This window comes from Gallinula chloropus (genome assembly GCF_964237585.1).
Source record: "Gallinula chloropus genome assembly, chromosome: 2".
NCBI classification, from domain to species: Eukaryota; Metazoa; Chordata; class Aves; order Gruiformes; family Rallidae; genus Gallinula; species Gallinula chloropus.
The window spans coordinates 91,215,639-91,241,824 of record NC_140086.1 but is presented as its reverse complement, the minus strand read 5'-3'; the positions used below and the strand labels follow the sequence as shown (position 1 = coordinate 91,241,824).

Here is a 26,186-nt window from a genome sequence, read left to right as displayed (position 1 = left end):
CTGGTGGTGTGGTTGATTGCAATTCCTTCTATTTTTCCATTTAATTGCAAATGCAGTCTTCTCCAGCAACCAAATTTAAACCAAATTAGGCAAACCACAGTTGTAGCCTTTCAGCACAAGGCCCACGGGATCCTGGCAGGGCCTTAGTCTAGGACAGAAACGGATCGCCGAACGAAAGTGAAAGGGAGGATGAGCACACTTCGGGAGGTAACCTGCTGCAGCCTGGGGTGGGGAGAAGAGGTTAGAGGATGGAGGAGGAAGAGGAGTGTGAATGTTGCCACTGAACGTGTCATATAAAAGTTTATGGCAAGTTTATTAAAAAAAAATCCTTGCTGTGCCTCACAGTGGGGATACAAACCATTCCTCAGTTGGTTCCTGTACAGAATTAACTTTATTCAGGGAACAAATGGCAACGAACAATTTCCAGTTTTGTTGGAAAAGATGCTGTTTCCCGTCTTCAGGCAATCTTGAACTGTTCTGCCTGCACCAGTCTGCAGCATCTTAGTAAGAAAACAAAAACAGATGCTATTTTTTATGTAATACAGTGACTATGTTGTAGAAAGCTCCTTTCTTCTTCCCTTTGTCCACTATACCCTTATCACCTGAGCTGTGGAAAGGGTGGACTTCTTGAGTGCGCTGACAAAATGCCACAGTGGAACCTGGATGCACAGATTTCTTAGGAAAAATAAAGATGGGGCTGACCAGGACTTGTAGTGGGTATTTGTAAAGAGTTGCTGAACAAGCTGCAGTGATGTTGGTGGTCAAGTCAAGAATATGACCTAAGCCTACAACTAATTTCAGCAAGTGTATGTGTACATGCAACATCTGAGTAATTTCAGTGAAATTACTTTGCAGGATTGGGGGATATGTTACCCCACACTGATGCTGTAAAATGTCAGAAGCATTGTAAAACATACAACTAATTAGCTAAATCAAACTCGGTTTAGCCCCTGAAGTTCTGTGCTAGTTTCATGTACAAACTCATGTCTGCAACTGCTCCTTGAAGAACCCGTGGCAATTTCTCTCAAGACAGTATCCTAGCTGGAGTTTGTGCTACACAACCTTGTCCTGCAAAATTGGGTAAATAAAATACACTTTGTCTACTCTTTTCTAGTGCCCATATTCCTATGGGAATATAAGCTGCATTTCATCAAATCAATGCATCGTTACTTTTTTCTGAAGAGTAGAATACAACTTAGCATTAATTAGCCACCAATAATTCCATGTTTAAAGAATAATGAGAATACAGATTTTCAGCACAGATAGGCTAGAAATTCCCAAAGCCACGTTGCCTTTGTAACCTTAATGCAGCCCTTTTATAATGTATCATTTAGTCTACAGCCTTTAATTATGCATTCTTAGGCCATTTTTCCCTCAGGACTGTCTCATTAAGCACAGCTACTAAATGGTGTTGTCATTGCTTTTCTCTGCATTGCTCAATGTGTAGCTGTAGGCCTTATAATATTGAACAGTATTCCAGTCCTGCTCTGGAGATGTGGTCAGATTTCCTCACAGGATGCTCATGGTGCTCATCACCACACTATCTTCCAAGTGCTCCAGAAATAGTAGACTACCCTGAGATGAAGTATTCTTGATTTTACCATTAGAGATCTGAACTGCAGACAGATAAAGGTAAAAAGTGTCCACTTATTCCAAGTGCTCGTTTTGGAAGTGTGCAACTTGACTTTTGAGGTTGCTTACCAGTAGAGAGGATTCTTTATGGGTTGAGAGCATTGCTCCTTCGAATTTCAGCTAGAGCTGTAAGTGCTCAGTACCCTCAGAAATCTGCTTGGTTTCAAGCAGTAAAAAGTTAGCAACATACAAGAGGTAACCAAACTAGCTTAAGGAATTTGCATAGCATTGCTAGATGCTTTATGTCAGGGGTGGCAGTAAAATTTAGTCCCTTTAGGCTAGAAATAGCTTGCCTCCTCAGCAAGACTATCCTTTCCCTTCCTGCCTTTCAAAGCAAATAAAATTCAAGTCCTCCAGCCATGTAAGTAGTATGTGATTGTGCCATTTACAGCCTTATCAAATTATATTATCATGATTCATACTGTCATGAATTGGGGTTGCAAACTTCAGAAAGTTCTTTTAGGTTCTTTGTTCCCAGTACCAGCTTGGCACAGTTCAGGGTCGTTCCATTCATGAGCCATCTGCCAGTTATACATAGTTCACATTATCATACAGTAAATATTTAAGAATAAATTTAGCTAAATATGCTTCCTTTGCTGTAACTCTGCTTCTCTCTCCATTTTCATATCCAACAAAAACAAAAGACAAATCCCATGTGCCTCCTATTTCTTTTCACTCCTAAGCCGATGAGACATCCAAGAGCTGATACCTCCATGATTCAGCAGATCCTTTTTCACGTCTCTATAATATGATAGACTGTAAATGCAACATAATGGTGCCAAAACTGAGCTGTTTATATTTTTTTACTTGGTGAAGCAGAAGGAGTCAACTCACTTCAGGTTGAAAATACTTCAAGAAGAAGCTGCCCTGTAAGGAGTTGGAAAGCAGTTCAGTAGAAAGAAGATGCTACATTTTTAAAATGAAGATGTTCCTGCATAAGAAACGTTGACATTCACACCCAGCTCTGTCTCCCATCCAAAATTGCGTCAGCACAACCAAAGTAAACAGAAACTTTTCACTGCTCTGTGTTAACCCTGTTCCCCACAGCAGTAAGGGGGGCAGTGTCCACTCACCACACTGCACTTGCTGCTTTACAACATGAATAACTTTGCTGATGTTAAGGGTGTAATTCCAAAGTTACGCCCCTGCAAGAGAGTGCAGGCTCTAACTCTGAAACTTTTAAGTAAATCATAGGCCACAGAGTCTCAACTATGAAATGATTTCTGGTAGCTAATGCCCCTCTCCCCTACGTTCTGTGATTTTCTAATCATACAAGCAGTCCTAGCCAGATCCTTTCCATCCAAGCACTGTGCAGACCTAAGGCTAGCTCAGTAAGATTAAGACTATCCAAGTCAATCTTAAGGAAACAAAATTTGGAGCCCTTGGTTATCTTGTGGTGTGATTTCTTAATCAAGGAAGAGCAGTTTAACAACCAAGGCAGAAGAACAACCTGATGAACTGAGCAGGAGTTTGAGGAGAATGGATTCATTTTCATTCTGAATGATTTGGTGGTTAAATTAAGTTGAATTCCTTTTTTTACCCAGTGTCCTGAAGATTGCACTTAATTTCATGTGCTGTTTTTTACTTAACCCCTCGACTGAAGAAAAATGGTATCTCTTGCTGCTCCACATGAAGGATGCACCCATTCCCCAATGGAAGTTGCCTCTTTCTGACTCCAAGAACAAAAGGTTTATCTTGGCCAAACGCAGACTGCTTTCATTTATCTGTGAAGCCTGTCTTACTTTCAAATTTGAAGATGACTTGATGCAAAATCTAATGTCTCTTTCCTGCCATACGTTCAGATGATGCCTTATCATTATGTTTTCAACCAAATCCATGTCGTCATCATTTCTTGATTCCTGTTACAGAACTGGAAGACCCGTAAAGTGTCGGTGCTGCACTGCAACAAGAAGCGAGTTGCTTGCTTTACTTTTCACACTGAAGTGCAGTGGATAAAAGCAGGGAGGTGGTGACCTTCCAGTATGTCCTGCAGGGAGCTCTAATCCTCCAGGCAACGAGCTTATTTGAGATGCGGTGTCTTCACACCGACCCAGTTTGTGCTGTTTGCTTGATTCAATGGATGGTGCAGTTTCTCATCCGTATTTTTCATCCAAAACAGCATTCCAGGCACTGTTAGGGAAAGGCTTGCCTACTCCCTAACATGTTTGGCCAGAAGCATTCACGGCAACTTTGACAAGAAGTTGATCTGGACACAAACTGCCAGAAGGCAGAATACAAGCTCACAAGCTCTTAAGGTAAAAAGAATTTTCCTTCTCATCATGGCAGTACTGGCTTTGCTGTGAATGGGTTGTGTATCAAATGATGCAGAAGCTCCTTGGACCTCAGGTGAAGAGCTGACCTGTAGTGGCAGAGCTTTTAGCCAATTTTTTTCTCTAACACTTCACGCATAAAAAAAAAACAAAGGAAATTTTGCATTTTGGATAAATTCGCATTTATAGGAAACACAATTGTTTCAAATTAGCCAAAATTTAAATTTAAATAGAAATTCACAGGTCGCTTGTCTTTCAACGTGGCATTTTTAGTATTTCATTCAACATAGGGAATTAAAACAAGAAACAGAAAGAACCCAAAGTCATTCTATGAAAAAATGGAAGGAAAAAAACCCTAGTAAATGAGAATGTGTGCATGAACATCCCAGGGAAGAAAGAGAGACGAAAGCAGACTAGAACAGTCTGCTCATGCAACATCTTTCTGTGGACTCCTTCTTGGACAGGTGCTTGGAAGACTTCCAGTCCTAAAAATTACAGGGACCAGGAGAAAAAGATAATGTCACGTCTGTAGTTATGGGCTTCCACTCGTAAGTATACACAGACATATGTGTCTATACTCTTACATACGCCCCTGTGTTCTCGTACACTCTCATGTATTTATGGCTATATATATGTATTTATACTGATTTGACAGTTAACCCTTCACACAGTCTTTTTAATATTTCCCAAACAAATATTGCTTCCATTGATCCTATGATCTCATTTAATATTAGCTGCTGCCAAGCACCGTTGGAGGGTGGGGGCAGGGATGATATTTTTAGTGATATAAATACCTCACAGATTTTTACATGAAGGTGTCCAGGCTCCTGTTCCTTACCCCTCTTTTCAAGGGCTCCATAAATCTTATTCCTCACGCCAGAGCTTCCAGGTGTCTTGGAGAGAAAGGATTCAAAGCCTATTAACGCAACATGTGCAAGCTACAGGTGCTCATGGTATTCCTTTAATAGTAACACCAATAGTTTTTCAAAAGAATTTACATTAAAAACTTCAAAATAGGAACCTAAATTTAAAAATCCGAATTCACATTGAAGTCTGAACGTGAGGATGCCCTCTGAATGACACAGGGATACGCACGATGACTTCAGGGCAGCTTGTGAAACCAACATGCTCTGGCGCCAAGATGGCGACGCACGAATAGCGCTTGGGCATATCATGGGGGGAGTCTGAGAAACAGTCCAAGCGTGAAAAACATACCTGAAGGGGGATGATAAGGACAGCCCGCTGATAGAGAACAACAGTTCCTAAGCGAGGGTGATTTGAAACTTTAATTCATATCTTTGAAAGTGATTTATAATACGGCAGGTCACTGGAGTCCGTGTCCATGATTATTAATGTAATAAAATAAACATTTCTGAACAGCTTGGTATGTTGCTATCCTATTAAGTGGAGTTAAGTGAAATAGAAAAATAGAGGATTTACTCCAAAACAAGTGTATTGAGACAACAGGGGCTTATGTGCAAAAAAATCATTCTTAACTAGGTTTTCCAGAGTAACTACTTTGGTGTATTTCTAGATTGAAACTTTGAATCCTGCCCAAATGAAGCATGCAATTCTCAACTTGAATCCTCCACTTCAGTTAATGCCACATTGATCCCTAAACCCTTAGAAACTCACGAAAATACTACTCTTACCTGGAAGCATGTAGATTTTTAATTTTTGGAGTTTTTTTAATCTTGGGTTGTTCTAAATGACTACACAGTTTCTGTCGCTTGTTTTCATAGTTGTATTAAAATTAGTATTTCATAGTTAATATTAAAGAGATGGATCAGGCATCCAGTCACTCCAGTAACTGTCTTTTGACTCCCTGTATATGGGGCAGGGCGGCTGAGGCAAGCTTGCCACCCAGCCCCAGCAATACACACTTCCAGCTGGCTGAGAGGACGGTCTCCACTCTCTGTGCCTTTCTTCCTCTGCTGGCACCATCTGGGGCTTCCCTTTGCTTGCAACGGGCAGCCACGTGACTTTGAAGTGGCATTGCGGAAGGACGACAGAAACTTCACTGTGTGAAACTTGCAAGGCCAAACTTTGCTGCCTAGCCTCGGTCAAGGCTCCTACAGCCAGCCCCATGAGAGGGTGCAGGGGCGTGAAGTGCAGTGTTGGGACCTTTTATGATTTGGGGTGTGTGTGTGCAAGAGAAACAGTTCAGTGGGGCATAATAAAAGGATAAAAGGCATAAAAGGGTAGACAATGGCAGGACAAGGGGGAATGGATTAAAGCTAAAGGAGGGAAGGTTTAGATTAGATATTAGGGGCAAGTTTTTTACAGAAAGAGTGGTGAGGTGCTGGAACAGGCTGCCCAGAGAAGTAGTGGATGCCCCGTCCCCGGAAGTGTTCAAGGCCAGGTTGGATGGGGCCCTGGGCAGCCTTGTGTAGATCCAGGCCTGGAGGTTGGTGGCCCTGCCTGTGGCAGGGGGGTTGGAGCTCTATGATCCTTGGGGTCCCTTCCAACCCATGCCATTCTATGATTCTATGATTCTATGATAATGCCAGCAGGGTCTTGCAATCCAAATACCTATTCACAATACACATCAGCGTACACCAGAGCGCATGGTAACAGGTAGAGGGGTGATTGGTGATTTATTGGTCTCCCTGAAGGAGACTGGAAGCCAGACCTGTGACAGGAAGGAATTACTCTGTGCTGACATTCAAGAAAGTGCACACTACTTGGAACATTTAATTTCTATACATTTTTTTTAAAAGGTGTGTGCAGGAGGGAATGCTTGGGTTTATTTTCCCTTTGCTTTGCATTCTGTACCTTCATGACAGTGCATTAAAGCAGCAGCGGGATCTGCTGCAATCCGAGGAGCCATACTAATATTACTAGAAGTACAGTGCTCTAAGGGTATTACCAAGGCAATTTTTGCAGGGACAGCTATTATCCTTTAGCAGAACAATTCATATAACTGGAAAAATTATGTACAGGTTGAGAACAAGACTGCTACGGTGAGCTTAATGTGATCGTCTTAGTTGGTTAGTCAACTGGATGAAAAATGTCTCCCATTATCTGTAGAGCTGGGGGAGGAAAACTGAGCTATGGGAACAGGAGCAGTGTTTCCCAGTCTTGTTTTGGGACAAGGAGAGTGACAAGTATTTACTCCCCACAGAAGGTCAAAGTGGGTGTGGAAGCACTCCTTTGGACGTTTCCCAGAAGATGAAGGAGCCACCAGGGGAAGGTGGCCAGTTTGTTACCTTCTGCAAGGAAGCATGAACAGGGAACAGATTCCCAACTCTTCCTCAGCTGGAAGTACTGGTGGAGTAGCTCACCCCAACAGGCACTGCATATGCCCGGTATTTGCCACAATGAAAATGACAGCTGACCTGCTTGGGGGTGGGTAAAGTGGATGAACATTCCCCGTCACCATGCAGGGCCCTGCCAAAACCTGATCCTTGGGAGGCAAGCTGAGGTGAAGACTCTGTTCTCCGCTTGAAAACAGATGAAATATACTCCTGCTCCCCAGAACCTTGTCAGATGAATTATCCTGCTGACGTCTCCCTCTGTAGCATCACAAAAATGAGGGAGTGTGAGGTTTCCCAGATTACAGGGGAGGGGTAACTCTAGGAGAAACAAATCAGGTGGTGGTGGTGGTGGTTGTTTGGGTTGGGTTTTTTTATTGCACATAAACCAAATCCAGCAACTCGGTCCCTGGTTACCATTCATGATTCTTCTTGGCTTGAACAGTTGCTTTGGGGAGCAGCTTGGCAGAAGGTTTGTAACCTCCCTGAAACACAAGTCTGAGTGGGGTCGTCTTTACATTCCATCACCGAGAAGCAGGCTATAAAGCTAACTATCCACATCCTCACCGTCTTTCCACTTTCCTCAGTGACATGAACAGTTGACACTGATCAAGTAAACAGCTGGCTTTCAGTGTTTTACACACTTTATTCATTTCAGATGAACGAAGCATCAGAGGTATCTGTTTGTGTCTGTTTAGCAAAGTGCTAATTACAATAGCCAAGGTTAAAAGATTCAGACAACTTCCTTGTCTTCTGCCATCAACGTTATTTAAGAAAGAAAAGGTGACTGGAAAGAAAAAGATTTGATCTTAGAGACACAAACCCATTTCAAAATAACTGAAATGAGTTATTAGTTTATATTTTGTTTTATGGAGCTCTAGGTATTTTAATAACGATATTTTTTAAAAATCAGAAAAAAACAGCAGTAAGAATGAGTTAAGATTGCTCTTTAATAGTGAAAAAATACACAAAATAAGCACAAAATATACAAAATATACTTTTTAAAAATCAGAAAAAAAAAGCAGTAAGAATGAGTTAAGATTGCTCTTTAATAGTGAAAAAATATACAAAATAAGCACAAAATATACAAAATAATCTCTGGTTTGCAGCCAGAGATATTGTACCTATTGTGAAGATCAGACTTTTGTTTCCAAACTCAGTCTTTTTATAAAAAAAACAACCCCAAAACCCAACAAAACCTTCACAGTCCCAGGAAATACTTCAGAGATCCTTCCCTACTCCAAGCTACTACCTCAGGTTGCCTCAAGGCATCACTTTCTTCTTGGCTACAGCCTGTAACTCTCTTCAAGCACACAGAAACTGAATTGCAGTATAACAGCATCACCCTGTCACGGGTTTGAAATCCTGGGGAAATCTGTGATAGCTTTACAGCAGCGGTGTCACTTAAATGTCTTTTTCTTTTTTCCTTTAACAATATGCAGAACCCCCCATACCCAATTACTCAGAAAACTGTAGAACCACTATAAAAACTTCAGCATTTACCAACAATTTGTGTGTGTGTATATATATATATCCCCCATTTAAAGATAGGTAAATACTGTATGTTCCAGCACAGACTACTGGACTGCTAAATGGTGGCTTTTTAAATGTCATTCAGTACCTTCAGGGAGTTCTCTAAACCACCCATACCCTCTAACAGGCCAGGCAATGTAAGGGTGCATTAAAATTAATTGCCTGACACATGAACTGAACTAATTTAATGGTGATGTGAATCTTCCAATGCTAGCTGCAGTGAAGTACGCTCCTGCCAAAACCCCTAAAATACTGACTTAACTCTGAATGTGCAACCATGAATCTTGACCTACTTGACCCTTCCCCACCATACTTTTTTCCTCCTTTCTTTTCCCATCCATTTGTATCCCTAGCAGAAAGTGTAAATTGTATTAGCATAGAAAAGCTCACAAAGAAAAACACAAAACACAAAACATCCCAACTCTGTAAGCTGCTTTGAGTGTAGCCAAATTTCCTCTCTGGATCTGTGGGCTTATCGATCAGAGGCTTGAACTTTTCACCCCTTTAGTAGAACAGGCTTTCTGATCATCACAGCGTGATGCTCGTCTGCGCGTAGCGGCTTCTGCTCTTCTGCTTGGGGGTATGATAATAACTGACATTAATCATGTAGTGCTTTTCCCATTAATGTTTGCATGCTCTAAATTAGGCAACTACTGCGATTACATAGCCTTTTTTTTTTTTTTGACTCATAATGATCCAATTAATCCAATTTATGCAGGCAATACAAGGGCAGAATTCATCCCTCCCCTGCAAACGTTAATGAACCAGTGACCTTGTGATGTAAAGCTTTATCTCAGTCTCATGCATTGAAGGACACAAGCCACTGAGTTCAGAGCAGCAGAGTCTTGATGTCACATCAGTAAGCACACGCTCAGAAAGCACATGCCCCGAAAGAAGCAGGTCTGGATCAGGCTAACAAGCCACAAGCGCCTAACTAGTAACTCCTTGGTAGCATCCCTCCTTCCATGCGGCCAGCACAGTTCTGTAACACAGACTTTGCAAGGCCCAGCCTTTTCACACTGCCAGCTATTTATAGCTATGAAGTCAGCAACATCAGGCAGACCCAAACACAGACAGAGCACCAGAAAAGTGCAGTCTGTGCTAGAAGCAGGGCCTGGGTGTATCAACTGCTGAAGCCGTAACGTAAATTCAGCAGACTGGAAATACAGATCACAGAACCACAGAATCACAGGGGTTGGAAGGGTCCTCCAGAGATCATCGGGTCCAACCCCCCTGCCAAAGCAGGTTCCCTAGGGCAGATGCACGGGTAGGCCACCAGACAGGTCTGGAGTATCTCCAGAGAAGGAGACTCCATGACCCCCCTGGGCAGCCTGTCCCAGGGCTCTGTCACCCTGACTGTGAAAAAGTTCTTCAACAAAATGTTTCTGGAAAAAAAAAAAAAATCAACCCAAACCTGGAAAAACTACGTGCTACCTGTTTACCTCAGCTAAACAGCCAACAGCCAAACAGCCAAACAGTCAACAACCGACCAGGTAGCGAGTTTTTTAAATGGTGTCTGATTTATGGTACGAAACCACTAAGATATGTAGCTGGGGAATGGGTAAAGTCATAGGAATTTTACAGTTCACACCTGTGTGACACTGCAGCAGTTGAACAGATGACCCACAACCTACACTTTTCTATACTAGATGAACCTATACTAATCTGTGCCAGGTAAAATTTTACTCCTGGCCTCCGACCACCTAAGGGAGTGGAATACCCAAGCTCACGTAACCCCTGAGCATTAATATTGAATGTCATGTCTAGAAATAGCAGGTCAAGATCCATCCAGGGCAAGTTGGAGAGCTCTGGGAACTACTTTTGTCAAACTGGTATCAAAACGGAGCATCAGCTTTGCCAGCTCGGCGGATTCCCGTGGACAGATCTGAGCGGCGCCCTAAGTTAGGCCGCACACAGCCCTGTATGGTGCACAGAAGCAGCAAACGCCATGGAAGTTGTTTGGTACCAGTTTAAATTCCATCAGGAGCCACCAAGTCAGGAAGATAAAATCTGCAGCAGGGCAGAGAGGGGACATTTTTGTAAGCGCTGTATTTAAGAGACACGCTGCACAGCAGGTGCAGTGAGACGGCATGCTGGAGCCAGGGCCTGACCCCACAGCCCCATGCCCCATGTCTGCTAACCTCTGCAGTCCCGTCTGGCATCTGGGTGGCTCTAAGACTTTCCCCACTATCTTGTAGGACTGCAGCTAGTCCTACAAACAGGTCAGGAGACCCAACAGGCCACAGACTCCCAGTAGGAACCAATGTACTCGATAGATCCCTTGTGGGGCCCTGATGAAACCAGACAGCAGTGTGGCCATGACCCATGGCGCAGGGCTCACCCCTGCCCTGGCCCCTGACATGTTACCGTGTCTTGTATGCTCTGTACAGGGAGCCTGGCTACTCAAGTTGGGGAAGTGCCCTTAGCCACCCCAGAGCACGCTGCCTTTTTTTCTTTTTAGGAAAAAAATTCTTCACTGAAACAGTCATTGGGACATGGCTGCTGTCAGCTAAGAGCCGAGATCGTGTGTGTGTGTCTGTGTCTGTGTGTCTGTGTGTGTGTGTGTGTGTGTGTGTGTGATGGGAAAAGGAAGGGGCAAATAACAACCCAAAACCAAGAAACTGAATGCCCGTGGGTTGGGATAAAGGTAGTTTACTAGAATAGCAGAAAGATACAATATAATGTATAATAATATAATATAATATAATTATAATAATATAATATAATATAATATAATATTATATTATATTATATTATATATTATTATATTATATAATGATATAATAATAATAATGTTTAATGTATAATAATATAATGTATAATACAATGCTAACAGGACTTTAGAGCAAGAAATATATGAAACTGTTGATACACAATGCGGTTTCTCACCGAACCCACAACTCAGGCCGTTCCACCCAGAGCTGTCCCAGAACCCGACCGTCCCCCAAAGACCACGTGTCCTGGAACCACCTGCTCCTCCTCCCATCAGCCCCCCTTTATACTGAGCAGGACGTAATTGGCATGGAACATGCTCTTTGGCCAGTTTGGGTCACCTGTCCTGGCTTCGTCCCCTCCTTTCTCATGAATAGAGAAATATGAAGAACTGAAAAAGCCCTTGACTGCTTGACCACAACTAAAAACATCAGGGTGTTACCAGCACTGCTTCCATTTTCACACCCAGACACAGCATTCCATCCGCTGCTACAAATGAAGTTAACTCCATCCTGACCGAAACCAGGACCGCTGCCCAGGGAGGTGGTCGAGCCACCATCCCTGGATGTACTCAGAAGACGGGTAGACGAGGTGCTCAGGGATGCGGTTTAGCACAGGACAGGAACGGTTGGACTCCGTGATCCCAAAGGTCTTTCCTAACCTAGCGACTCTGTGCTACCCGCTCATCAGCCCTCGGAGCATCCCCCCTCTCTCTCCCAAAGGGGGGGGGGAGTGCAGCGCCGTGTCGTGTGTGTGGCGTCACCCCGCCCCGCCAGCGGGTCTCGCCGCCGGGTCACGCCGGGGCGGCGGCCCCGCAGCTCCTGGGGAGGAGAACGGCGACACTGGCGATCCGCGACCGCCAATCCCACGCTGGGCCGGGGCCGCATGCCCCAGGAGGCGCTACAGCGAAGGCGGCTGCGCTCCCGGAGCGGAAGTGACCTCATTGCACAGCTTTGTCCCCGCCCCCTCCAGCTCCTCTCTGTGGCCGTTTCGTGTAGTCGGTTCCTTTCGCGCTGCGGGTGACGTGATCGGGGGGGGGGGGGGGGTGTGAAGGGGTGCCGGTCCCCCGTTGTCGGCGCTCCCCGCGGCGCGGAGCCGGCGGAGGATGTCGGTGCCGCCGCCGCGGCGGCTCCGTGAGGTGCCGCGGCACCTGCTGGTCTGCGAGAAGGGCCACGCGCGGCACGCGCGCTCGCGGCACGCGGCGCACGTGCGGGAGCACGCCTACAACTGCCGCGTGAGTGCGCCCGCCCGCCCGGCCGCCTCCGCGGGCGGGAATGGGGAGGGGGGAGAGGGGGGGGGCGTTTCATGGGCGCCGCCGTCGGTGGGCGCGAGGAGGGGTCTCCGCGGTGGCCCACGCGGGGCTCGGGCTGCCCGCCTGGGGCGCTGCGCGGCCGGCCGGAGGTTCCCACCGCCCCCCCCCCACCCCGCCGCTAAGAGCGAAGCGTCGCCTCGCGGCGGGCGGGAGCGTCCCGGCGGTGCCGCCTGACGGGCGGGCGGGGGCTGCCTTGCCTTGCCTTGCCGGGGCGGCTGTGCCGGCGCCCCGCCGCTCGCCTCCTTCCGGAACGTTCCTCCGTGCTTGTCCGGGGTGCCCTGCGCGCATCTCTGGCGATGAGCCGGGAGAGGGGGGCGCGTCGGAAGCGGTGCCCGTGATTGTCAGCGCTGCCTGCGCCGCCACGCAGGTTGCCCCTTGCCCGGGCCTGAGGGGGGTCCCCAGCAGCGGGGGAGCTTTCAGCTGGAGCCTGGCGTCAGGTGGACCCTGACAGCCCTCTGTGTCACCTTGCCCCACCTTCTGCCCCAGTGTCACGTCAGGTCAGGCTACCAGCAGCTGCTGTGTTGGTTTAGGCAACTTAACGTCGTGAGGGCCGGTTGATGCCTGCTTGCCTTTGCCTGCCACAGGCCTCGGGCACAGTCCTCTTTGCCACAGTCCTTCTTTCAGCGGCTAGCTCGAGCGCGTGCTGCTTGTGTGGCAGGGAGCCCGATCCATCCAGTTACTTCCCTTCTGACTGTGTGCAAAGGGAGGCACGTACCTGTTCTCTGAGAGCTCCTTTGTTTCCCCAAAACCACCCCTTTTTTTGGAGGGGTGGAGAGGGAATGGGCTTCATCATGTGAGTCTTTGCGGTGCTTGTGCATGGTTATTGGGAGGTTCGGTACTTGCCCATGTGGTAACCTCATTTGTCCTTGTCTCCCTGACTTAAGAGTTCTCTTGATCGATGAGGCATTTACAGGAAAGGTTTTAGACAAAAGGGAAGTTAAAGGTAGGCAGTTGGACCAGAAGACTGAGTTTAGTTAGAAAAGCTAGGTCTTTGTCCCTTTTGAAAACCAGTTTCCTTCCTACCTTAACTTACAGACCTGCTGTGGAAGTTGTGGACTTTTTCGAAAATCATTAAGCCCATCTTCAAGTTTTGTTCCCATGCCCTGTTCGCTCTCTTGACTTCCAACATACTCTACAGAGGAGAAAACATTGATTCAAAAACTAGTTTAAATTCTACTTTGGTCTTTGCATTTCCACAGAGATTGCATAACTGCTTAGCCTACATTTTTAGTTACAACTGCTTCCTACATCAAGGGCTGAAGGAAATGTTCCAGTGCAATTTCCAGCTAAATTCATAATGACGTGAAACAAGATTGCTAGTTAAGTCATGCTGTGTCAAATCATGTCTTTATGTAACCCCCCCAAATGCTATCATATTGCTGTATTTGGAGGCTTTTTGCAGATTTATACGTTCTGAAGGCAATAGCTTGAAATTATTTTTTCTCATCTCATTTTGTTGCAATGTACTGATTTCTTTGAAAAGAAGAATTTTGCTTCTTTTATTTCGTGGTTTTCTCCCAGAACAGGTTTCATGCTATGACTTACATTACAAATATGTTCCTAATAGGTGTCTTTTTTGATCCCTGAATGTGGCATACTACCTGAAGTGCTGAAAAATACTATTGAGGATGTTGGAGAGTACTACCTGGTGAGGAATTTATCAGTTCACGAATTGGTCGCTCATGAATTCATTGATGCTTTTGTGAAGAGAGGTAAGGGGGTAATTAGAACGTGACAGATACAATAGTAGTGTATATTTTTCATGACATGATAAGATCCATTATTGTTTATTCTCAAAGCTATTTTAAAAGAAGGGGGAAATACAAAGAAAAGTTGGTATTAGTTTATCTGCTTTTTTTTTCTGCTTTGGTTGCATCAAGATTTGTTTACACCCAAAGGATCCAAAACTACTGTGACTATTCCCTCTTCATTTCTGCCTATTCCTTCTTAATTCTGCAAGCCGGCTGTGAAAACTATTCTTACACCTGTTTATCTTCTACATCCCATCTCTCTGCAGAGTCCTGCATGAATCAGCTCATCTTTCTCTGCTGTTCCACAGCAGGCAGAAGAGGAAAAAATGCACTCTTTGGGTGTGTGGGGGGGGTGTGCTTGTTTTTCTGGGGGTTTGGGGAGTTTTTCTGCTAATGGAGCTGTAGCAGCTCGTCCTTACACCGTGAAAGCAAAGAAGGTGTTTAATAAAGATGGAGCTTCTGCCCAGCAAACTCACTACTGCATACTCAGAGTATGCTGTTTTCAGCGAGCAGGCCCTGCTTATTTGGCTCATGGTAAATCTTGTACTCTTCAGGTGATTGTCAGGGAGGGGAAAAAAGAGAACACGTGGGTGACAGGGGAAGAATGAGATCCATTACTTTCTAAATGTGGTACCCTTTCATATTTCCCTTTAGTCTCATTGGTGGCCTTTATGCCAGTAGTTCTATGGAAGCAGTATGACATCTGTGCATGGAGCTTACAGTATCTGGCTGGTATGGCTGGTATTTTTAAGAACAGAATTGTTTGTGGCAGGTAGTGCTACAAAACACAATGTGAGCATCTCCACCTTTTCTTCATGTGAACTAATAATAGAAAGGTGTCTGGGAAGATAATGGGGTTTTCCATTTGCTGAGTGGGGAAGGTCACAGGTAGAAAGAAAATGTTTCCATATCAGGGTGTGTTGCTGTGTTGCAGGCCCTTTAAAATAGCACCAGTCCAAGGCTTGTAAAATAGTATCAAAATGCTCTTTTGCTTGAGAAGGTGGAAGAAAGTTGGTGAAAACACAAGGGTTTAGAGTGGTTCCAGTGGTACTTGGCACGCTTGATTATCTTGAGGTGAATCTTTCACATTGTTGGGACTGCCTTTGGGGACTGTCTATCTAATCTCCTGGTTTTCTGCTTCCCTGTTAAAGGTTCATGCTACGCACTTACCTATAACACGAAGATTGATCAAGATAATACTGTGGCTCTGCTGCCAAATGGTATGTTTTGATTTGGGCTTAGTAATACATATTGATTATGGTCTTAGGGATGTTTGGTTGGGTTTGGTTTTTGTTTTTGTTTTTTTTTATTTGGAACTATGTAAACTGGAAAATCTAATGCTTATTGCACTCTCCAACTTCATTAGAAATACAACATTGTTTTCACTCATGCTGTTCAGTTATTTGCTTCATCTAAAGGAAATTTTAAAACGATGAGCTTCACTTATGTTTAGTATCAGACTGTCAGTGCTTCAACTGTAATTGCAGTTGCCGCAGAGGATTATTTTTGTGAAAACATTGCTTTCCAACTTCTTGTTTCCTACTGGTCTTGAAGACAGAATTTATACAAACAGATGTATAAAAATCAGTGCTGCTTAGGAGCACTTTTTAGATATTCAGTGTTTATTCTTTGGGAATTATGTACTCCATCACAGTTTCATGACAAAATGTTCCATCCCAGGTGGTATTTTACATGCAGGGGAGATAATGAAGCTATTTTGGACTTCAGATACGTCATCTCACTTCCATAAATTGGTCAATCAGCCCTCTTGCCCAAGATGCTTTAATTTGACAGGTGCCCATCAGGGCATAAGGTTCTTCAGATGAGGAGCTCTTTTCTGTGCTCTGTTAGCACAGTCCTAGCAAAACGGATACGTGACAGTGATTGAGTTTGTATGGGACAGCTATTACAAGCTACACATAATTAACGCAGGCGCGGTAGCGCAGTCCCTGGTGATGTCACTGCGTGAAATCTTCAGCAGCAGCCTTATTTGTCTGTATCCTGTATTGTACTGTTGTACAGTAGAATCAAAAGGCTGTGGTAGGCGTCTGTTGTGCAGATTTCTGTACCGAGTGGCAGCTGCCAGATACGGCTGATGAACACGGAAGTGGAGTTGTTCCCGTGCGTATCTGCTCATCACCAGTAAGCACAGCGAGTAGTCACACTACTGCTCTTCTACGTTTAGTTGCGCAGCGGGTGGGTGACTGTTGGTTACAAAGTCAGGCCCTAGTGTAATGTAGTGTTCAGTCAGTGCCACAGCAAATGCTAGAGGACCAGTGGAGGAAAGACAGGAGGGGCAGTGAAGTCAGGTAGTACAGTGAAAAACCTGTGACTGTCTCAGGAATTATATTACACTTTTCTCCTTCTAGTTCATAAGACTTCTTTGATTAAAAAAAAAAAAAAAGTAATTGAGTTAAAACTTTTTCTAAGGGTTAATTTGGTAATCCATTCAACTGGAACAAAGGACTTTGGATTATATTAGTAATACCATTGATCCAAACCTGACACTACATAAGGTATACAGGTCTCAGAAGTCTTCAAAGGCAGCAAAGTAGAAGATTCTTTGCATTAAAGTTTGTTTTGCTTATAGGAAAACTAATTCTATCAGTGGATAAGGATACTTATGAGGAACTTGGACTGCAAGGCCGCCCTTCTCAGTATTCTGGCAAGAAAGTAATGAGATACAGTAAGTATTATTTATATTAACAGTGCTTATTTTAGATCTGTCTGTGAAACACATTGTTAGGATGTTAAACCAGCAATGCTGAAACATCCCTTCCCTTAAAATTGGTTATTGCCTAGGTAGGATTTTTCCAGATGCAGATACAAGGACTTCTTAGAGAAAAAAAAATACTTTTTTGCACATAATAAAGCAATTATAAGGAAGCAATATGTGATCTTTTGGATATTCTATAAAATCTTTAATTCCTGGGTTTTTCATTGTTGTGTTTATACTAGAGTGACACAGGTAGGACTCAAGCAGTATCTCTGTCTTCTGATTTACATCAGAAAATACTAAACTAGTTAAAGTAGAGCTTAATATTTGCACACTATAAAAACTAAACAAACCCACCACCCAAAAAAGTGAAGAGCCTCACTGAAGACTGCTTGTTTTCTTGAATGGGAGGACTGTATTATGTTTGACACATCTAAAGTGGTAGGCTCCATATACCAAGTACTTGGAAAAGGCTGTCATTTTTTAATTACTCCAGGGGAAACACACAGAGAGTGCAAGCTTTATTAATAATTAAAGAAAACAAACCTCACGAACACTATGCCATCCCAACTGCTTTAGAACCTGCAGTAGTTGATAGGTAGTTACATAAAAGCTTTAAGAGGAGAAACTTGTTACCTATAATAAGAATTTTGGCAAAATGGGGTGTCATTTTTTTACTATTCTGTTTGTCAGACAAAATATATGAAGAAATTACCACCTGCAAAATAAATAGAACTTTTAGCCTGAGAGCAATCCACCTGGAAGAAAATAGTTGAAAAAGTGTCATTGCCAACTTGTATCTTTTGAGGTTAGAAACTTCCCTAATTACCAACTTTTAAGGTCCTGTTTTGGGGCTTCAGTCGCTGCCATTGCAAAAGGAATCTGTCCTTCCAGTCACAAGAAGGCATATCCAAACTGTGTCAAAATAAGGACAGCAGGAGGTGAATGTTTATTTCCATAATCAAATACTTTTCACATATACAGCATCTGTAGGGTGTTTTTTGGTTTCTTTGTGTTCTTTCAGATCTTAACAAATACAGTATTAAAATTCCTTTCTTTTGAGTAACTATTGCTTTTATGCCTTTTTGCAGTTATAACTGTTGACCTGACTGATGCAGGCTTTCACCCTGATAGCAAGAAACATAACAGAGTGCATTGGGCCTTGAAAGAAAAGAAACCTTTAGAATTTGACTTCCTACTGGCTTGGTACTGTACAGGTAATAAGAGCTAAATGCACAGCCACAGTGGAACTGGCATGAAGTCCAAATATTTTAAGTCTGCTGTTCTTTTCTAGTGATTATCAAAATGCATTTTTTTAGTGGAGGGAAAAGTTAGGTTGAAGTGTGTTTGGGTGGGATTTTTTTGTTTGCTTGGTTGGTTGGTTTGCTTGTGAGGGGGAGGCTGTGTGTGTGTTAACTCCCCACGCAGCAGAACGTTTCAGTCCAGGAGCACAGCAGTGATTCATTAGTTGCTTCGTTCCCTTGTCTCTTGTTGCCCAGGCTTTTTGGCATAACTTTGCCTGTTTGATAGTGCTGCCTCTTCTTTATAAATCTCTGGCATACATAACCATTATTAATACACTTCTTAAAAGTCTTCTTTTTTTTAAATTAATACGTATAAACTACGTATTTAGTGTAGTACTTGAGATGGGAAACTTTATTTCATCATTATAGGATGTGTACAGAGTTGTGTGCTGTGTACACTGAGGCAGATGCAGCCTGCTATTTTATTATTTTATTTTCCAGTATTTGTTTGAGATTGGAGTAAAGAGAGAGGTGGTTCTTGTAAGAAATTGTGTTGTCTCAAATCACCTTTCTTCTGGAATTCGTTAACCACTTTTCTGATTACATTCATCTTTTTTCTGAGATGTAAATGTTGTTCTTCCTCGGAGGGTCATTCTCCAAAGTCCTCAGCTGTTTGTATTTTCTCAGAAGTGGCTGTATCTAGGGACATGTGGCACTTGCATAGAACTGATAAAATCTGCAGGAGTCTGTGCTGAAATAAAAATATTTTCTCCATCATAGCTGTGTGTCTTTTAGTGTGGTTCTGCTTTGAGTCATGAAGAAGCCTCTACACTCTGGAGAAGGGATATGAGAGAGGTCCCAGAAGAAAGCTTTTCCATCTGCTCTTTGCATTGTTACTCTTGCCTTGCTCTTCGAGACCAAGATCTGAGTAACTAAAGCTGCCTACAGTCCTTCATGTTTCTCCTCATCCTTTTTAAGTTCTAATCCTGTGACAAGGATGCTTCCTTGCTTGTCATACAGAAATTGTTTGAAGTCTTGCAATTCCCATCCTTGTAGTCTTCGGGAAGGAGTCACAGTGAAGACTGATGCTACCATAAATGGTGATATAAATCCAGCTAAGGTGGCAGATCTTCAGGCTGAAGCTTGCTTGGATTTATTGACTCTGGGCAGAGAGCAGTATGCCTCTGGGGCTGCTACGTGTCTTCTGTTTGTTGCTGCCAGTGTAGCAGCAGCCAGGAAGAATAGCATTTCTTTTCCTCATTTTCTTACATCCAAAAAACAGGTCAGCTCAGTCATTTCCTGAATACAGAGTTAAATCTGAACGCCTTTCTGTGCAGGAATCTTGTGCTTAACACACAAAAGAGTCTTAGTTCCTTAGTAATGACAAAATAAAACTTTTATAGATTTTTATTAATAGACATGAGGCATCCTGGAGATTTTGCTGGAAGGGAGAAAGAGAGAATCCATGTCCTCTGTGAACATTCTGCTTTCAGCCTTCCTGCTGTTAACTGGTGTTTCTTGCTATAGCCAGCACTGCTGCAAGACTGTAAACTTCCCTGTCACTTTACAAAAGCAAAACTTTGTTGTTGTTGTTTTCACATCCATTTTTCCCACTTGGTGGTTCTGGCACCAAGAGGAACAGAAAAAGAGAATGTGGAATGTCTCATGTCTTTTAATGACAGAGGCAAAACAACCTTTTCTTCTCTTCTGCTGTAATTTTTATGACAACTTTAAATGTTTGTTGGCTGAAGTTCACTGGCCTCCAAAAAAACCCACCACAGTGTGCCTGTTGTTGTTGACATGGAAAGCTATGCTTCAGCTAGAGGAATTGTTCTGTTGGAGTCTTGACTGTTGTCTTTGAGATTCCTTGAAGTTAGGACTGTAGCTGAGGCTCCCATAGGGAACAGACTTTTCAACTGTATGGATTTAATGTATTTGACTAAGAATTTTAGAGCAATATTACGCATTCTTTAAACCTGTTTATCTAACAAATACCAATAGGAAGTAGAGACTGAAGCAAGATCATCCATCCTAGCATCCTTTAGACTTAAATATATCTCTCTAAAAATGCTTTATTACCAACAGTTCGGTGGCTGCCTGTCTTTGTCACTGTGCTCTTCAGTACTTGGACAGCCTTATTTAGAAGGATGACTAGAAAGGACCAAGTTACCCCTCCTTTTCTGCTTTGCCATGTGATTATCCTTGATGAGGAGAGTATGGCTGATGGAGTTTAGGTAGTCCATCAGGTTTGGATATTGTATTCTGCAGTGAACTCTCCTGTTCCTGAATTTCTTCTGTTGGTACACACCTTTCCTACCACATTGAGAGTAGCCTGGACTTCTGACTTCTCATGAATAAGGTATTATTCCTTGCTTGCCTAGAGACCCATGATTACTTTATGAAAATAAGATACTTTATCTGGAATTTTGAATTTAGGAGAACTGATTCTATGTCAGTTATCTTAATGCTTTAAGAAGTAAGTTGGTTAATATCTCCTAATTTGCAAAATGCTTAGGTTAGGTTGGATTTCTTGTTTGGGTTAGGTTTTTAGAATTTTATCTGCTGTTTTGGATCATTTACTAGAGTTGGAGAAACACAGCCTTTACCACAAGTCCACGGAGGTACATGTAACTGTTACAAGTTACAGCAACTGTTACAAGATCTGTGATTCAGTTTGCTTTCCCTATACTCCCCCCTTCCTTCTCTCTTCAATCCTTGCCCCTCAGGCTGTCCTGGAGTTCCTCTTGACATCACTGACTGTTCTCTAACCAGTAGTCACCTGCTGGCGTTCCTGCTGTCCAGAGAAAATGGTGTTGTGGGATGGCAGGCGCCTTAGCCAGGTGGGTAGGAGGGTCTCCTGTCTTGATGACTGATCACGGTATTTTTCTGGGATAACACCACCTCCCAAATAGATCTTATCTGAAGGTGAGTTTTCAGTTTTCTCTAAATCATTAATTTTTCTCAAAAATCTTACGGATCTTAAGTTAATTTAAGCTTGCCATCACACCAAGGACAACAAGTATGTGGTCTTCAGTGGTGTGCTAAGACCTCTTCGAAGGATTCTTACTCATTCTTGTCCTTGGAGAGAACCGCAAGATCCGCTAACTTGACGTGCTGGATAGAAAACGGAGTGCCTTTTAGGACAATGGTAAAGGAAACGTTCTGCAGTTGTGAGGGCATGTTCCAGGAGAATTTACTTTGCAGAAAGCTGTTGTGTCCTTTATTCCTGACGCCTGCTGGAGTAGTGATGCTGGGATCCCTCTAGGCACTCGGTGGTTTTGGAGGGAAAGCCGCTTCATTTCATTTGAGCTCACTTCCCTTTACGTGATCTCCGAGATGCGTTGTCTTTGTGTGCATCTACCATGTGCATCCTCCCTCTCCAGCTGCAGTGCCTCAGGAATTTCTGGAGATGCTGAGCTAGAGGTGATGTAATGGCACAAGGCGAGCATTGCCCTTCTACAGCAGTGAGTACCCGTGCAGGGGCACAAAGGGAGTGTACACATGGGTGCTGGTAAGGTAGAATGTCCTCTGGCCTTGTGCATGTATGCAAGGGTGTGCTGACCATGTGAGTGTGTTTGCAGACTGCTTTGTCTTGGGTGGCAGCTAACATGTGTGCCCTTTCACATGTTGCTTTTCAGGAACGCTCAATTCTTCTTTCTAATGAGTTCATTTGGTTACTTGCCTAGTTAATTTGGCTTGAATTTTCTCCTGACAGGACTATACTTGCTAGCTAAGTAGTACGTTTACTCAGCTATACTGAGTTGCTGGATCTTGAACTAATTTTTATTTCCGAGAAGATAAGGAAGCCAAAGATTCCATGGCTTGTGCTAGAGATAACAGCATGTCAGCAGTTTTACACGCTGCATTTTCTTGTATACATACACAGAGGTTTCATGTATTCAGGGTTCCTTTTGTTTAGTAGTTTTGTAACAGCTCTTTGTGGTGTTGTGTTGTTAAGGTGCAGAGGGATCAACATTGATGTCATACTTCTCAAAAAACCAAGTAAAGGCCCTGAAGCCAAAAATAACATTCAGCACATTGAGGGACTTGCAGTGTCCAGTGTTACAAAGTAATGAACTACAAGGAAAGCCCGGGGAGTCCTGCAGCACAGAGGAGCTGTTTGAGTGGCTTGGTGCTGTCTTCAATCAAGTTAGCTTGTAAGTTTTTTGTTTGATCTTCAAACATGTTGTAAGTTGTGGCTTTATTTAAGGAAGAGTAAGAATTAAGAAAGACAATTTTTTTTAAGTGGGAAGTGTGTTATGCACTTAAGTTTCTGCTGTAAGCCTTGAGTAACTTATCTGTGTTTTTAGGGGTACCCATGTGCACTGGGATTGGCTGGGATATAGTTAATTTTCTTTGTAGTAGCTGGTGTGGTTCTGTGTTTTGGATTTGTGACCAAAACAGTGTTGATAAGATGGGGGTGTTTCAGCTGTCGTTCAGCAGAGCTTACATAGAGCTGAGGCCTTTTCTGCTGCTCGTACTGCCCTGCCAGCAAGTGGGTGCTCAAGAGTCTGGGAGGGGACACAGCCAGGGCAGCTGACCCCAACTGACCAGTGGAGTATGCCATGCCATACAGTGGTGTGCTCAGCAATAAAAGCTGAGGGAAGGGAAACATTTGGAGTTACAGTATTTGTCCTGCTAAATCAGAGTTACATGTGATGAAAATGGAGATGGCTAAACATCTGCCTGGGAGTAGTAAATGAGTTCCTTAGTTTGCTTTGCTTTTGTGCACAACTCTTTGCTTTACCAATGAAACTGTCTCAATTCATGTGTGTTCTCCCTCTTACCCCTCTGATTCTCTCACCTGCCCTGCTAGGGAAGAGTGAGTGAGCAGCTGTGTAGTATGTGCTTGCTTACTGGTGTTAACCCACAGCACTGTGCCATCTTGGGTATCAATTGCTTGGCCATTTGTTGCTTTGGTATTAATTTAGATGATGTTACTTGTTTGGTACAAGTTTTGTTTGGTAAGGCTTCCTGTAGACAATTTAAAGTATATTTATTTCAGTTGTTTCATTTTGGTTTGTGTTTTTTTTTCCCAGAGACAACAAATCATCTAGCTTCTTATCAACATACTGCTGTCCTCAGCCCAACACAGTGGTGGAAAAGGCTTTTCTCTGCACTATCACAGGCTTTATAATTCCTGAGAAGATAATTCAGTTATTGGAGCAGCTGTGGTAAGGGCTGACTTGAGTACATTACTAAAACACTTGTACGCTTAACACTTCTTAATACTGAAAACCACTTCTAAATGCTTCTGTCAGTAGTGCTGTGGGAGGTCAATAGCAAAATATGCAAAATTAAGACTTTAATTAGGAAATGAGCTGGAAGCTTAGCATCGGTATAAAAAAAGCAATAAACAGTTTTTGATACTTCAGATTTGAAAATGCCTGCCCTGACTTTACTTTTCATCTTAATTACTAAGAAACAGTAGCTCTATTAAGCTCCTACATTTCTCAGATTCCCACTGTCTATGAAAATTGGATGCCCTCAAATACATCTAACTTAGTATTTGTAACTACTGATGGAAAACACAGTGGACATCCCTTTATGATACTGAAAAGAATATTGGAAGGTCCTTCCAGGTTATTACGGCATTACAGTAAGTTAGAGTGAGCTTTTTGTGAGTCAGGTGGTGCAATGTGAATGGGGTAGCTGTAGTTCTCCTTCAGTACCATATTAGAGTATCACAGGTCAGTGTTGTCTCTGCCTGTGTTGTGTATTAGTGCTACTGATAGCAAATTCTGGAAGCTCCTTGCTCCATGTGTGAGACGGTTCTTGAAGTGCCTGGTGGCTGATGATTGTCACAATGACAGTGTTGCTGTTGCTTTTTGTGGAATATGGTCATTGCTCTTTGAGCAATTTTCATATGTCATGAAGAAAGCCTTCTTAGGCTTAGAGTTGGAGCAGAAGTTTCCTTGGCTTTTATTCTTACTTAATGACTGGCTTTGATTAGTAATCCATTTCCTTTCTGGTGGCAAAAGTATTTGTGTCAAGCATGGCCAGTCCTATGTCTTTTCTTTTTGACCTGATAGCAACTATTCTCAGTAAATGTTCTGTTTTCTAAAAGGCAATGCATGCTGTAGGAAATTTGGAACAGCTACTTTACACCTCTAGAACTTTCTCTGATTACTGTAACTTGCAGGTTTGTGACATCTAAAAGTATGGCATGAATCATCAAGAGTCAATCTTACCTCTTTTCCTTACGTCTCCTGTGCTAAAGCAGGGGTGTTTTTAACTGCTAATTATAAATTGTCAGTATAATATCTGTGTCTGATTATTTTTTTTACTTCATATTTTATACTTGCACATGCTGCCTATTGCATTAAAAATATTGATCACCTTTTCTTCTTCCTTGCAGTTGCTATTTTAACGAACCCAAACTGGCGTATTGGCTGACCTTAACTGTGCACGGCTTTGCGGACAGCCCTGTTTCCTGGAGAGAAAGCGAACACGGCTTCCACAAGGGGGGAGAGAACTTGTACAACTTTGTCATTTTTAGGAATCTGGACTACTGGCTTCAGATGGCTGTAGGAACTTATGATGATTGTCCTCCATAAAGCTGTGTTTTCCCAGCAGACGTTTTCTAACGATCCCATGTTACTGTATAGAAACCCACTAAGATATTTTTTATAAAAGTAATTAGATAACAAATTAACCAGTAAGAGACTGTATATGTTATTCCATTTATTTACAGCCCTTAAAGGATGACCTATGATGGAAAGAATGGATTCTTCACTGTCATACAGTATCTTCTGCGAGACTTCACCATTTTAGCTTTAAGAAAAAGATACACTTTTGAGCATTTTAAGTTTTCAGGAATTGACTGTAGGTGGTTTCCTTTTATCCAGGAATAATTTTGGATCTTGAAAGTTAGCTTTACAGATTGCTAGCTAAAATATTTGGGAGGAAAGCTCATTTTGGGATTTAGTGTTTTTTCTTTACATTAAGGATCTATAAAACCTTAAATTCATGTTTAAGACACTTCAGCCTACATGCTGACAAATTTAAAAGGAAAAAAAAAGGAGGTATGTTCTCTCTAATTTGGTAGGGGGGAGGAAAAAAAAAAGGAGAAGGAGTTATGTGACAATGGGATGAGCATCCATTGAACTTGGTGTTGTGGTTTCACCCCGGCTGAGAGCCGAGATCCACGCAGCTGCCTGCTCCTTAAAGGAAAAGAGCAGGGAAAAGGGAAGGGGGGGGGGAGAAAGGTAAGGTAAGGGAAAAGGAAGGGGCAAATAACCCCAAAACCAAGAAATTAAGAGGCCCATGGGTTGGAATAAGGATAGTTTACTAAGATAACAGAAAGATACAATATAACAATGCAAGCAGGACTTTAGAGCAAAAATATATGAAGCTGTTGATACACAATGCAGTTTCTCACCAAACCCACAACTCAGGCCGTGCCACCCAGAGCCGTCCCAGAACCCAACCATCCCCCAAAAACCGTGCGTCCCGGAGCCGCCCTCAGCCTTCCTCCCGTCAGCCCCCGATATCCTGGGCAGGACGTAACTGGCGTGGAATACTCTCTTTGGCCAGTTGGGTCACCTGTCCTGTCTTCGCCCCTCCTTTCTCGTGAAGAGCTGAGAAAGTCCTTGACTGTCTGACAGCAACTAGAAACATCAGGGTGTTATCAGCACTACTCCCATTTTACTCTCAAACACAGCATTCCATCCGCTGCTACAAATGAAATTAACTCCATCCTGACCAAAACCAGGACATTATCCACCCCTTATTCCATACCATCTACGTCATGACCAGATCC

At 43.1% G+C, this 26,186-nt stretch overlaps 1 protein-coding gene across 1 annotated transcript; it reads left to right on the top strand.

The window, feature by feature from the left end:
- Positions 1-12,506: 12,506 nt before the first annotated feature.
- Positions 12,507-25,080, top strand: RPP40 (ribonuclease P/MRP subunit p40; the record flags this gene model as incomplete). Its single annotated transcript, XM_084280547.1, has 8 exons — positions 12,507-12,635; positions 14,281-14,425; positions 15,616-15,684; positions 17,055-17,150; positions 18,272-18,397; positions 22,383-22,581; positions 23,464-23,598; positions 24,783-25,080. 8 exons carry the CDS (start codon positions 12,507-12,509, stop codon positions 24,979-24,981), a joined length of 1,098 nt encoding a protein of 365 aa, XP_084136673.1. The 3' UTR covers positions 24,982-25,080.
- Positions 25,081-26,186: the final 1,106 nt, after the last annotated feature.